This window comes from Canis lupus, chromosome 21, assembly GCF_011100685.1.
Source record: "Canis lupus familiaris isolate Mischka breed German Shepherd chromosome 21, alternate assembly UU_Cfam_GSD_1.0, whole genome shotgun sequence".
Classification (NCBI taxonomy): domain Eukaryota; kingdom Metazoa; phylum Chordata; class Mammalia; order Carnivora; family Canidae; genus Canis; species Canis lupus.
Genome location: NC_049242.1, coordinates 31,257,104 through 31,272,106, shown reverse-complemented (window position 1 = coordinate 31,272,106; position 15,003 = coordinate 31,257,104). Strand labels below are relative to the sequence as shown.

General features: G+C 37.7%; 1 protein-coding gene across 7 annotated transcripts in view; it reads right to left on the bottom strand.

The window, feature by feature from the left end:
* Positions 1 to 15,003, bottom strand: part of ZNF215 (zinc finger protein 215) — a 29,966-nt gene that overhangs the window by 5,668 nt on the left and 9,295 nt on the right. For 4 of the 7 annotated variants that reach the window (XM_038568921.1, XM_038568919.1, XM_038568918.1 and 1 more), the window contains 4 exons: positions 13,768 to 14,341; positions 8,370 to 8,455; positions 6,632 to 6,764; positions 6,215 to 6,310 (listed from right to left, as the gene is read on the bottom strand). In XM_038568921.1, the coding sequence (XP_038424849.1) occupies positions 6,215 to 6,310; positions 6,632 to 6,764; positions 8,370 to 8,455; positions 13,768 to 14,167 (715 nt within the window). In that variant the 5' untranslated portion in view covers positions 14,168 to 14,341. Of the gene's footprint in view, positions 1 to 6,214; positions 6,311 to 6,631; positions 6,765 to 8,369; positions 8,456 to 13,767; positions 14,342 to 15,003 lie in introns of those variants that run through there. The other 3 variants (XM_038568922.1, XM_038568923.1, XM_038568924.1) reach the window with 3 other exon arrangements.

The window sequence follows — 15,003 nt, the reverse complement described above, 5'->3', positions numbered from 1 at the left end:
ACGTGTATACATATGTCTATATATACACAGATGTATACATATATATACACCCATACATACACATATGATGGAATACACTACTTACTAAGTCATAAAAAATAATGAAATCTCACCATTTGCAACAACATGAATGGATCTAAAGGGGATCATGGTAAGTAAAATAAGCCAAAGACAAATACCTTAAGATTTCACTCGTAAGAGGAATTTAAGAAAAAAAAAAACAAAAACAAAGGAAAAAAGACAAACAAAAAACCAGAGTCTTAAATACAATGAACAAACTGGCACTTGTCAGAGGGGAGGTGAGGGCATTGGGTGAAATGGGTGAAGAGGCTTAACAGTACACTTAGGATGATGAACACTGAATAATGTATAGAATTGTTGAATTATCATATTGTACACCTGAAACTAATATAACACCACATATTAATTATACTAGAGTAATAAAAAGAAACAGATACACTCTCTCATAGAGAAGTGGAATTTATTTTTCTTTCTCTTGAAAATGGGCTACTCCTGTAACTGCTTAGCCAAAGAATGTAGAAGTGATACCATGTCACTTCCAGGCCTGGCCTTTAGGAGACTAACGATTTCCAATTCCCAGGATATTCCCAGAACCTGTTGACATGCTATGAGAAACCCGTGCCTCAAGAAAAGACCACATGGAAGTGCCATGGTCCACAGGGCAAAAGTTCCCACTAACATCAATGTCAACTGCTAGCCATGTGATAAGTCATCTTGACCATTCCATCCCAGCAGAACACTGTATTCTCAGCCACATCATATGAATCCTGAGAACTCCTAAGTCAATTCACAAAATTGTGATAGTTAATAAAATGGTGGCTGTTTAAAGTCAGTAAGTTTTGAGGCAATTTGTTAGAAATAATCGGTAACTGAAACTGACACTGTTCCAGCAGTATTTACTGATTGGAAAATACCTAAATGTGTTCTCTAAGTAAATCTCTGATATTCTCATATTTCTACAACTCATTTTTCATATAACTCCTTTAGTCCTTTTAAAATCACTTTCATATTATTTTGTTATTTTCAAATCAGTACTAACATATAGGAAAGCTACCAATATTTTTATTTTATATCTGGCCATCTTAACAAAGCTCTTAACAGTTTTGACAACAAGTTTCTTGAATTTTCTAAGTAGAAAAGCTATCATTTACAAATAATAGCCTTTTTTCCTTTTTCCTACTAACTTTCTCATTTTTTCATTTATGTCTTTCAGGTCAACATTAAACAATTATAGCAACAAACACTCTTTTCTATTGATTTTAGTGGAAACACCACAGTTTATCTTTACACCCATGATTTGTTCCCCTTTTGCCCTAAACAGATTCTGAATCATTGTCTTATTCCTACCAATCCCAAACTGATAAACTATGCTTTATCTACAAGACTTCGTCCCTAACTCTAATTTGAAACAAAAATGAACACTTTAAACCTTAGCTATCATCCCAATCTTGGGTGTCTGCTCATAACTCCCCTGGAGACTAGCCTACGCTAGGCCAAACCATCTCTGCCTTTCTTTGGCCTATCTGAAAGTTTCCCCTAAGTTTTTTTTTTTTTTTTTTTTTTTTTAAGATTTTATTTATTTATTCATGAGAGACACAGAGAGAGAGAGACAGAGACACAGGCAGAGAGAGAAGCAGGCTTCATGCTGGCAGCCTGACGTGGGACTCGATCCCGGGTCTCCAGGACCACACCCTAGGCCAAAGGCGGCACTAAACCACTGAGCCACCTGGGCTGCCCTCCCCTAAGTTTTCAAATCATTCCAGTGGCTTATCTGTGTTTAGTAGATTAAAATCCACAGGATTCTTTTTCACAGGTTTTGACTAATTAAGCTGTCCAAAATTTGACTTTATATTTCTGTCCAAATTTACCTTAAACTGTTTATAATAAACTTGGATCATTAGCACTTAAATCTAGATTTGCCTCTGATCATCTGACGAGCCTTGAAAGTATATATATGTGCACATGTGTGTATATGCATGTACATTCCATGTAGCTACACTGGGCTTCTCACAAACAGAGTGATGTCAAGCTAGTTGAAGTAGTGGCTACTAACTTCTAAGACAAAGAAGTGGCAGGTTCAAGTCTACATGCTAGACCTGGAAATGGCAGTGTCACTTCTGCCGCATTTTATTGATTAAACACAGTCTAGTGCTAGCTGAGATTCAAAGGGAGGGGAAACATAGTCTGCATGTTTTTTTTTTTTTTTCTAACTGAAGTATAGTTAACACACAATGTTACATTAGTTTCAGATGTACCAAGTCTACATCTTGATGGAGAGAGAGATAAAGATTCTGTAGCCACCTTTAATCCACTGTAATCCATTAACCCTTTCAGAAAATAAATTACATTTACCAAGGTAAATTCTGGATTGACTGACAAGTATATTTAAATGATGAAATAGATGGAATCAGAAAGAAATTAGGAAATAGGTTTCTAGTTTGGGGATGGAAAAATTCTTATGCCTAAAAATAACAGATATAAAGCACTGGGTATAAGATAGACATAATGATAACATAAATTTAAAAAATATGTACAGCAGACACCATAAATAAAATAAACTTCAGTGATATTTCATTTGCCATAACTGTGATCAATAGTGGGAATTTACATAAGATCTTACTTAAAAATTTCTAAGGTCTTAATAGATAAAGGACCTAAAATCATTTACTAATGACAAATGACCAAAACAAATAATTTTTACCTTTCTCATAATCCAATATTTATCTAACCATTTTTTTCCTTGGTTCCTATAAATGTGCAAAAACTTGAGAAATAAAGGTAGGGCAAAAAGACACATGGTCCTTACCTTCAAGGAACATAAAGCCTAATGTGGAAGACAAAGACCTATACAGATACGAGTAAAATATAACTGTGATACGTGCTAAAAAGAAAATTATGATCCTATGGAAGTATGTAACAGAAGAAACTATTCAAGACAGGTTTTCCTGAGGAAATGTTAAACTGAGATCTGAAGGAAGATGAAGAGTCAACTAGGCAAAGAATGAGAACGAGCACTTTATGTAAGGAAGCCGCATGTACAGAGGCCCTGAGTTGGAGGGCCAGCCGCACTCAAGGGTCATCTGGAATGTGTATCCTATGGAACTCTTTTCTCTGCAGTCTTTCTTCACCTATCAGAGTGCTTAGGACACAACAGATGCTAATATTTATATGGTGCTGACTACAAGAGCAGTGTGGTTTGGGTGTAAAGAGTGAGGGGAGGATGCAGTGTAAGGCAAGGTTGGAGAAGTAGGTAGGGACTAGGTAGGGAAAAGCAAAACTGCAGTCTACATAATGATTTAAGCAAGTACAGGACAGAATTCAATCTCTTTGATTGCAATGTGGGTCAAACACTGGAGCTGGGGAAAAAGCCAAGAGACATGGCAAGATCATGCAGTATGATGAATTAAAAGATTGTGGGGATAGTGTAGAGGAGAGATGATGACGGTACATGGACTACAGAGAGAAGTGCAGACATTCAGGGGATATTGAGAAAGATAAAATAATACCAAGTATTAGAGAGATGAAGAAGTGTCAAGGATAATACACTACACTCTGTAACTGGATGGACAGCAGTGCCATTCACTCAGGGAACAATGAAGGAGGACTGAAAAGGAAAAAGTTATAACTTTGGTTTTATAGAACTGGTCATCTTTCAGACATCCAAGAGAAATGTCACATATCTCTAAATTTTTCAATTCTGAGAAGAAGCCTAGACTGGGGACACAAACTTGTAAACTCACCTACACTTGTGTGTAGTAAATGAAGTTGCAGTTGTGGATATGATAACTTAGAGAAGAAAATACAGAGTAATAAAAGAAGACAAAATGAGACCAAATGATAAGAAACTCTGAAATTAGAGCTAGAGAGAGCAAGTCTCCAACAGACAGAGAGAAGGGTCAGAAAGAGAGGAGGAAAATTGGAAGTTTTACAGGAACCTACAAGTGTTTTAAAAGTGAGGAGCAGGTAATAGAGGCACTTGCTGTGGAGAAGTCAGTGGGACAAGGAATGAAAAAATATCCACTGGAGTTAGCTACAAGAAAGTCATCTATGATCTTAGTAAGGATTGTTTCAGATGGAGATCTGGAATAAGTTAAACTGGAATGGGGTGAGGGATAAATGCTGAGGAAATGAGACAAGTATAATATATTTTGAGAAGTTTGGCAATAAAGAGGTGGAAGAGAGAGTAATAGGTTGAGAGAAAAAAAATTTAAATCCTTAATGACCTGAAAATGTTAAAAAGCTAATGGGAGGATGAGGCAGAAATGGTAAAATCTTAAGTGAAAAAAGGCAGGGGGAAAAAAGGCATGGGGTCCACTGGAAGAGGGTGGGAATTTACCTTAGAAAGGAAGAAATTAAATAATTTGCCTATCAAATCAAAGATTTCAGGTAAACAATATGGTTCTAGGGTGATAATAATAAATAGATAATACATTATCAGTGACCTATAAACTGGTATAACCTTTCTGTAGACAATACAGCACAAAGTAACAAGACTGTTAAATATATTCATGCCCTTTGATGCTGAAGTTTCTCTTCTAATAAGGTATATCCTATTGCCAGATATGCCTGAAAACTTGGCAACAACCTGAATGTCCTTGGGACGCCTGGGTGGCTCAGCGGTTGAGTGTCTGCCTTTGGTTCAGGGTGTGATCCTGGAGTCTCGGGATCGAATCCCACATTGGGCTCCCTGCATGGAGCCTGCTTCTCCCTCTGCCTATGTCTCCGCCTCTCACTCTCTCTGTCTCTCTCATGAATAAATAAATAAAAAATATATTTTTTTTAATAAATAAAATCTTAAAAGAAAAAAACCTGAATGTCCAACAGCTGGGGGTGGGGAATGGTCAAATATATTATGATACATGTATATGATGGAACATTACATGTGAATTAGAAACCACATTTCCATAGACTAAAGTGACCCAGGTAATTGCCCATGGTATTATATAAGGTGGGAAGACTGACATATATAAAATGACATATCCTTGACAAACTCAATTTTGGAAAAATAACAAATTTTCACAAGCCACAAAGATACATCATCACACACACACACAAAAAGCCTAAGAAAATATATCAAAATGGGATCCCTGGGTGGCGCAGCGGTTTGGCGCCTGCCTTTGGCCCAGGGCGCGATCCTGGAGACCCGGGATCGAATCCCACATCGGGCTCCCAGTGCATGGAGCCTGCTTCTCACTCTGCCTATGTCTCTGCCTCTCTCTCTCTGTATGACTATCATAAATAAAAAAAAAAAAAGAAAGAGTGGGAGAAAAATAAAAAAGAAAAAGAAAATATATCAAAATGTTAGTACTGAAATAATAAAAAAAAAATGTTAGTACTGCATAGCTCTGGGTAGTGAGATTATGTGGTGAGTTCTATTCCTCTTCATATTTTTCTATATGTATTAAAATTTATATTAAGCACACAATAATAGATAATCTCCCACAAACAAAATGTTAATAAGAATAAAGAGATTATGGGGTGTCTGGGTGGCTATGTTGGTTAAGTGTCTGCCTTCAGCTCAGGTCATGATCTCAGGGTTCTAGGATCGAGCTCCCTGCTTGGTGGGGAGACGTCTCCTGCCATTCTCCCTCCTACCTCCCCACCCCCGCTTGTGCTCTCAGGCTCTATCTATCCCTCTGTCAAATAAATAAAATCTTAGAAAAAAAAAAGAAAGAGATTACAATGAAGGTAGAAAGAGAGGGCACAAGAAGTTCTATGGTAAACAAAGGAAAAATGGAAAATTACTAAAGTCACTCTAGTATAAAGCAGAGCTTTTCATTTTCTTTAAAAGAATATGATTTAATATTACGTTGGCTAGTTTGTTGACATAGTGCTTACTATGTGCTAGGCACTGTTCTAAGTGTGCTACCCATGTAAACTCACTTAATTTTCACAGGAATGTGGAAGAAAATACTGTTACTAATTCAATGCTATAGATGAGGAAACTGGCAGATAAGTTGCTCCAGGGCACACAGCTTTAAGTTTAGTTTCTATGATCCTCACCTACAACATTCTTTTGCCTCCCTACTTAAGAAAAAGAATCTGTGAACGAGAAGGAATGATGACTTTTTTTCCTTCAAAGCTTCAGCAGTCTTGCTGTTACTTCCTCAACTCTTAAAAGCTGTTAACAGTACACAGTGTGTTTAACAAAGAGAAGCTTCTTACAAATGCCTCGTATCTGCCTGGTTCTTACCAAAAACAGATGTGCTTGGGATTTCTTGCTCCATTATCCATCTTCTTTCCTTACTCTCCAAATTGGAAATCTCAGCTGGTTTGGAAAGCAGAGGTTCTATTCATGGGGAAAATGAAAAAACAACAACAGGCAGACACTTCAGATATTTTTACAGGGAAAAGATTGCATCCTTATGTAGTAGTCAAAGAGCTGCTGAAATATAAGGCCAGGGGTCACCACAGACCTGGGTATTTCTAGCTCTTCCACAGAAAGGACTTCCCCTCAGATACAGCAGGAAAATCTGCTATTGTGCCCAAAGGATATTAAGAAACCTGAACCCAAACCCAAGTGCCCTTAACCACCATAGTAGTCCTATAGTTTTTAGCAGCAGATGAAGAGACTACTGATGGGCAGATGGGGGAAATACACAGAAGCCACCTTGATGCAATGAATTCAGGTTCTTATAGTTCTCCAGCATCACATCCCTGTACAGGTTCTTTACAGCAGGGTCCAGTTGTCCCCACTCTTCCTCGCTGAATTCCACAATCACATCTTTGAATGTTACTGGTTCCTAAAACATTAAATTCCTTTTTAATCAAAGGGAACTCCCGAAAATATTAATAGAGGAGAAATGAATTTGGAAAGGATAGGCTGCCCAGAATATGTAAGAAACAGACAAACATTTGGGGTTCTAAGTGATGAAAATCGAAGTTATATTAGAGGTCTATCAACCTGGTACTCTTGTGAGGGCTGCAAAAGGAAAATCAAGTGTAGTCCTAATCCCAAATTTTCATTTTGGTTGAGAAAAATACAGTTGGAATAATTGTGGAATAAAACATTACTATAGAGTAAAAATACTTGACATAAAAGGAATTCAGAACAGAAGGAGTTTCAGGTAGATTTGATGGGACTTTGTAATGAAGATGGAGCTTCTGCTAGCAGAAGAGGTAGGGTATTTTCTCTAATTGAGAAATGCAGTCTGCTAACTCCTTCCTATTCAGGGCTTCCGGCCCAGGGACATCTCATCATGCAGTCCTTTCCTGATTACCCAAACCAAGTAGCCACCCTCCTCATTGGTCTCTACTGTATTATGTTTATTTCTTTTCTTTGTAATAATTATTACTATCTGCAATTATCTTATTTGCATGTGTGCACCTATCTACTTCTACTGACATTTCCACAAAGGCAGGGGGTTTCCTTTTGTTTATCATCATATTCCCAGTCCTTAGACAAGTGGCATATTGGGAACTACACAAATATTTCTTATGAAGGCCTTCACACCAGCAATTGTTGCACTTCTCTCCCCAGGATTCTCAACCTTGTCATAATGGGCACCTTCGATCACAATGAAATACACGAATCTCTTTCCTCACTCTACCTCAGAGCCAGATGACTCTAAGACATCACATGACTTTGTGAGTAAATCATCTACATTAGTTTTGCCTACTTCCTCCTCACTGTCTTCCTCAGTCCTCTGCAACCTGGCTTTTATTCCCATGTATGACAGTATCTCCACAATGCTTAGGAAATAGGCACTCTTCAGGCTAAATTTTCCTGAATTTTTAAAGGATTTATCCTTGAAATCTTCTCATCTTTGGCTTTTGGTGACATCCTATCTTCTTGGTTTTTCTCTACCACTTTGATGCTTTCATTTCAGTATTTGAGGTTTCCTCTGCTCCTGCCTAATCAATGACCTTACTCAGGATACTGTCCTTGGCTCCCTTCACTTTTAATTTTTTTTTTTTAAGATTTTATCTATTTATTCATGAGAGACACAGAGAGAAAGAGAGAGGCAGAGACACAGACAGAGGGAGAAGCAGGCTCCATGCAAGAAGTCTGACATGGGACTCTATCCAGGGAATCCAGGATCATGCCTTGGGTCAAAGGCAAATGCTCAACCGCTGAGCCACCCAGGTATCCCCTTTCACTTTTAATTCTAAACATTCTCTGGTGGGCTCTATTTCTATAGCTTTATCATCTATAAACCTGAGGGAAAAGATGCACAGAAAAATAGAAAGATTAAATATTTTCCAGAGAGTTCATCACCAACTAAAACAAAATGGATCCAATGTCTTATGGGAGAAGTAACAGTCTTATGTCCTTAGATGGACCTATGTTTAGCAAAAGTTCAAAAGCCAAAAAGAAAAAGGTCATTCCAGTAAAGATCCTAATTCACCTGGGAATTGACGTTTAGTGAGTCAGCATCCATTTTCTCCTTAATGCTCTCCTTCTGGAGCAGGACAGAATCCTTGCAGGGTATCTCTGAGGAAGATGAAGGAAAACATTAGGGAGATAAGGTTTACCCTGGAGAAACATTTAATGATTATAGCAGTTTAAGCACATAGGAATCATCTTTAGAATTTTGGAAAAAAAGCCATGTCAGCCCCTACCAGCAAACAGAATCTCCAAAGGTTGAGAGCTCAAACGCTATAGTCTTTAAAAGCTCTAATAGTGATTCTGATTAGGGAGAAGAGGGATTAGGGATTAGGGATAATTAGAATTATGTCCTAACTAAAGTCATTGCTTTGAGGTAAATTTTGAAATTGAAAATATGCATTCTCAAAGTTTGTACTTCATCAAGGCTGTTTTGAGCATTTGGAGTCCTTTGTAATTCCATATGAATTTTAGGAGTAGCTTGTCTATTTCTGCAAAAAAAGGTAGCTGAATTTTGATACAAATTTCATTCAACTGCAGATGCTTTAGAGAGCATTATCACCTCAATATTAAGTCATCCAATACATGAATACAGGCTGTCTTTTTAAAATTATTATTTTTAAAGATTTTATTTATTTATTCATGAGAGACACAGAGAGAGAGGCAGAGGGAGAAGCAGGCTCTATGCAGGGACTCGACGTGGGACGTGGGACTCGACATGGGACTGGATCCCGGGTCTCCAGGACTACACCCAGGGCTGAAGACGGCGCTAAACCGCTAAGCCACTGGGGCCACCCTAAAATCATTTTTTGATGAAAAAAATTGATAGGTAATCCAGTCTCAGGGATCCCAAGGGCTGCTGACAGGCTCTGCAGGCCTCTCTGGGTACTCAGGGGCAGTAGCTATGACCTTTAAACCAGTTGTCTTCCATTTGACTTGTGGAGATGAGTGGGCAGTTGTAAATAAATGCCTGTGGCTTTTGCCATCAAATCTTAAAAAACAACAACAAAAAGTCACATAAAGATGGACCTACGCAGTTCAAACCCATGTTGTTTAAGGGTGAGCTGCATAACAACAAATCAAATGACAGTAAAGACAGCTTTACTGCTTCCTTTCCAATTAGGATGCCTTTTACTTCTTTTTCTTGTTTAGTTGCACTGGCTAGTACCTGCAGTATAATGTTGAACAGAAGTGGTGAGAGTAGGCATCCTTATCTTGTTCCTTAGCCTAAGGGCAAAGCTTTCAGTCTTTAACCATTAAGTATGTTGTTTGCTGTAAGTTTTTCACAGATGCCCTTTATCAGAAAGAAGAAATTCCCTTCTATCCCTAGCATGTTGAGTGCTTTTATCATGAAAGGGCATTGGATTTTGCCAAATGCTTTTCTGCATCGAGGTCCTTGAGATTTTCCCCTTAATTATATTAGTATGGTATATAATGTTGACTTTCATATGTTGAACCATCCTGTATTCCTGGGATAAATCCCTTTTGATCATGGTGTATAATCCTCTAAAGTGAAGTCTCCAACTATTAAACTTGACCTCTTTCTCCCTTCATTTCTGTCAGTTTTCTGCTTCATATTTTTGGGGGCCTGATTGTTCCAATTCTTGCTCAATTACTTTTCTGAACTGATTTGCAAAGTCTATATTCTTTGTTGTATGTGTCCACTTAAGTCTGTTCCCTTAGCTTAGTGGTCAGCTCATGATTCCACAGAGATTTCCTTAGATACCTGAAACCAAAAAACCACACACACACACACACACACACACACACACACACCCATTTCCTAGTCTGCAGATGGGCTGTGTGTGTTGAAGCTGGCCTTCAACACTTAGCTAGATAATTTTTCAATTTTACCTTAATCTTTAGTTCCTGTTTATGAAAAGTCTGAAGGTCAGCCAAAAGTGACAGTTAAGACCTTATCACATCTTTCTGAACATGTGCCCAGCCTTCTAGATCTCTAGGAATACATATGAACTTTTCAAATCCCTTATTCCCAAAGCATCTCATACCCCAACCTTTCCTCCCAATCTTTTTGTGTTTGCCTCAACAGTTATTCACTGTCTTAGGTGGCAGAGGCTAACACATTTCCCATTAAATGCTTTGACAAATGCCCTGCCCTGTAGGTGGCTTACCTCTGTCCTGGGAGAGTTCTGAGTCAGATAAAATAAGAGCAAGTCCTTGGGGTGGGTTCTTCAGAGAGCCAAGACAGATTAAAAGAAACTAAAAACCTTTCTCCTCCTCTATTACCTAGCAACCTCTCCTTTCCTCCTAAACCGAACTTCAATAGTCTATAATCATTATCACATTCATACCTCATCCATCTGTTTTTTTTTTTTGGGGGGGGGGGGGGCGGGGGAATGTGATAGGGAGAATAATAGACCCCAGAGATACCAACACCCTTAATCCTTGGATATACTGGCAAAAGGGACTCAGCAGGAACGATTAAAGTTAAGGACCTTGAAATGAGGAATTACCCTGGATTATTTGGGTGGTCACAATCTAATCACATGAATTCTAAATAACTGAAGTTTCCTAGCTGTGGTCAGTGAAAGTGAGAGACAGTGAGAGATAGTGAGAGGGAGAGAGAGAGACACAGAGAGAGCAAACATGCTCAACTGAGCAAGTACATGTACTGTGACCAAAGAATGGAGCAGAAGAGAAAGCAGTGTGGAAAAGACATGGCTCGTCATTGCCAGCTTTGAAGATGGGCGAAGGGAATCATGAAGCTCAGAAAGGAATGCAGTCCTACCGAGGCCTTGATTTTTGTCCAGGGAGACCCATGTTGGACTACTGATCTACAAATGTGTAGTAAAATACATTCACATTCTTTTCAGCCACTAACTTTGTGGTCATTTGTTATAACAGTAACAGAAAACTAAATATAACTACAAATAAGCACCACTTCAACTCAATCTCTGAAACTTTTCCAGAGTTTAACAATTACTTCATAATCAACAATTTCAGGAAATTACTTTCAATACTTATCTTAAGAGGAAAACCTTTTTGTCACACCATTTTTGAACACTCCCTTCTTGAAGATTTCTTTCTTAGCTCAAGATACTAACGCTTCTTGGTTCTCTGATGTCCTAGGTCACAGTTTTCTAGCCTGCTTAACTAGCTTCTCTTCTTCTGTTTAGTCCTTTATTTCTTTTTCAAATAAGGACTAAACATAGGAACAATAACAATATCACTGTTCCCAGTCAATAATTCCTTGTCAAATATCCAATTAATTGCCTCATGACTTATAAGGTTCACACATTTATGTGATTGATCATACATCTTTTACATTAATTTCTAAATCCCTCTTCCATACCCCTACTTCTCCTTTAAAATTATTTTGTTTCAGAGAGGTGCCTAGGTGGCTCAGTCGGTTAAATGTCCAACTCTTGATTTTGGCTCAGCTCATAGATTATAGGGTCATGGGATGAAGCTGTATGCTGGGCTCCACACTCAGTGCAGAGAACTGGAGGTTCTCTCTCCCCATCTCTCCCTCCCTCCCTGCTTGTGCACATGTGCTTGCTCTAAGTAAGTAAAATCTTTAAAAAAAAAAAAAAAAAACCAGAAACAAAATTATTTTGTCTTAGAAACTAGACTGTCCTGTAGTTTCTCAGAGTTTAAATTTTACTAATGGCATTCCCTTGGTATAATTTAACATGTTCCCCCATCTTCTGTATTTCCTGTAATGAGTAGTTATATCTGCAATTGCCCTTAAATATTGATGCTCCCTGAGGATATATTTTTTTCCTACTTCTGTTCGTACCTATAAGTTTCCAAACCCACAGAGACCTCAAATTAAACAAGCCACATAATTACTGTATAAATCCCTTCCCATAAAATCTGCTACTTATGCCCCATTCTTATAAAGCAAGAACATGCACATTTGCATCAATCTTATCCCACTCACACCTTATATGCAGCCCATAATTCCTTCAGGCTCAAACTCCTCTGTTTTCCCAATACTCCCTCATCCTTTTTAAAAATTATTTATTTATTTATTCATGAGAGACACAGAGAGAGTAGCAGAGACATAGGCAGAGGGAGAAGCAGGGTCCACGCAGGAACCCCACTGTAGGATTCAATCCTTGAACTACAGGATCATGCCCTGAGTCAAAGGCAGACACTCAACCACTGAGCCACCCAGGCATCCCTACTCCCTCATTCTTTAACACCTCATCTATCTTAACTGTTTTTCCTGTTTTCAGAGCCCTCAGGTCTATCTTTTAAACAAGATGTTGATAAACTTCTTCTGCAAAGATTCAGATAGTAAATATTTTGGGTTTTGCAGGCAATACAGTCTCTGCTATAACTAATCGACTCCAGTCATAGCATGAAAGTAACTGTAGACTAAATGTAAATCAGTGGATGTGCTGTGTTCCAAAAACACTATTTCCAAAAATATTTGGCCTTTGGGCCATAGTTTGCCAACCACTACTCTCTAATGTTATCAAAATGACATTTTAAAAGGCAAATCATATAATTTTACTCCCCTACCCATTCTGTGAGATCTCATTCTCTATTTCTATTTCCTACAGAATAAAATCCATGCTTCCTGATATAGGAAAGTCCTTCAGGATCTGGACTTGACATCTTCTAGCTTCAGAAAGAGATAATTTATTTTCATATGGGAAGAGTCAATGACTTTTTTTTAATGCTCTTTTTGTCTTTTTACATGAGGTATAATTCACACATAATATCATACAGCTGACCCTTGAACAACACGGGTGTCAGAGGCACTAACCTCCTGAGCAGTTGGAAATCTGCATATAACTTTTGACTCTCCAAAAACTTAACTACTCATAGTCTACCACTGCCTAGAAGCCATACCAATAACATAAGCAGTCTAATGCACATTTTATAAATGTATTACATATTATATTCTTACAATAAAGTGAGCTAGAGAAAAGAAAATGTTAAGATAATCATAAGAGAAAATACACTTACAGTGCGGTGCTGTATTTATTGGGAAAAAAAACCCCACGTATAATTGGATACACAGTTCAAACCCATGTTGTTCAGGGGTCAATTGTATTAGCTTCAGGTGTACAATGTAATGCTTCAACATTTATGTACAATGCAAAATGATCATCACAATAAGTCTAGTTAACATCTGTCACCATATATAGCTACAAAACTTTTTTTCTTGTAATGAGAGCTCTTATGATTTAATGTATTAACTACTTTCAAATATGAAATACAGTATTATCAACTGTCACTACCCTATACATTACATCCCCACGACTTATTTACTTTATACCTGGAAGTTTCTATACCTTGTGACCCTCCACTCATTTTGCCCACCCTCCATCACCACCTCTGGCAACTACCAATCTGTTCTCTGTACCTATGAGCTCATTTTTCTTTTTTTTTCAAGATTCCACATAAAGGTCAACAATTCTATTGACAATGTTCTACATTCTCACCTTTATCGTTAAGCATTTCAATCACATCCTCTATGAGGGTCACCACTTCTTTGCTGTTCTTTGGATGTTGTAAATTCACCCAAGTCCTGATGTCTTCAGGGAGAATTGTCAGAAATTGCTCTAGCACTAACAGCTCTAGAATCTGCTGCTTTGTATGAACCTCTGGTCTCAGCCACTGAAGACAGAGCTCCCAGAGTTGGCACAGGGCTTCATGAGGCCCAGACACTTCCAAATACTGGAAATGTCTGAACTTTTGACGAGAGGCCTCAGAGTCATATGTTTCCACGACTGGGATGGATTCCTGTTGCCAAGATACATCTGATCTCAGGGCCTCACTTTGTTCATTTAGAATCAGGTTTTGAGGTTTTGAGATAGCCATCAACTTGATCAGAGGCTGCATCTTCCTATACAGAACTCCCACTGTAGTTCAAATTTGTCTTACTAGAGGATAGTAATTCTTGGGCATGGGCTAAGCACTTGTATACAATATGTGTGCAGTGTGATTTCAGCCAAGTTCTACCTCAAAAAGAGAAAACTTCCAGGAGCTTCAGACACAAAGCCAACAGTCAGGTACCTGAGACAATGAAAAAAAAAGACACCAATATGACCTATATATAATGAACATGTTTTAGCAGTGTTAAAAGATAAAATAATACAAATAATATTCTTAAAATTGTCTAATAAGATAAATATTATGGATTATTCTTCCATTCTTGTTTCTTTTTTTATAACAAGAAAATATGCTGTCTCTTCCCCTTAATCACCCACCAAAAAGACAGAAAACACAGACAACACACAAAAAGTGACAATCCTTTTAAAACAAACCTCATAATTACAATTAGATTTCTCCTGCATCAGGCGACAATACATTTTTGCATTAAAACTAAGCAAAATACATCTTCAGAAAGATATTCAAGTTATTAAGGCTTTACACTAGTGATGCCTAAAAATATCTTTCTAAATTCTCACTAAAATATCAATAAGGTTATATAAAATGAGTATAATTGCAAACACTCCTAGAAATTAAGAAACAATTGTTTAAAAAATAAGAGAATAAATATGAATCATTTCATTGTCAGGGATAAATCAAAAATATATTCCAATGACACAAAAATAGATACATAGATAGATAGGCCAGGAAGAAATCCATATCTATATGATCAATTAATCTATGACAAAGGAGGTAAGAATACACAATGAAGAAAGGACAGTCTTTTCAATAAATGGTGCTGGAAA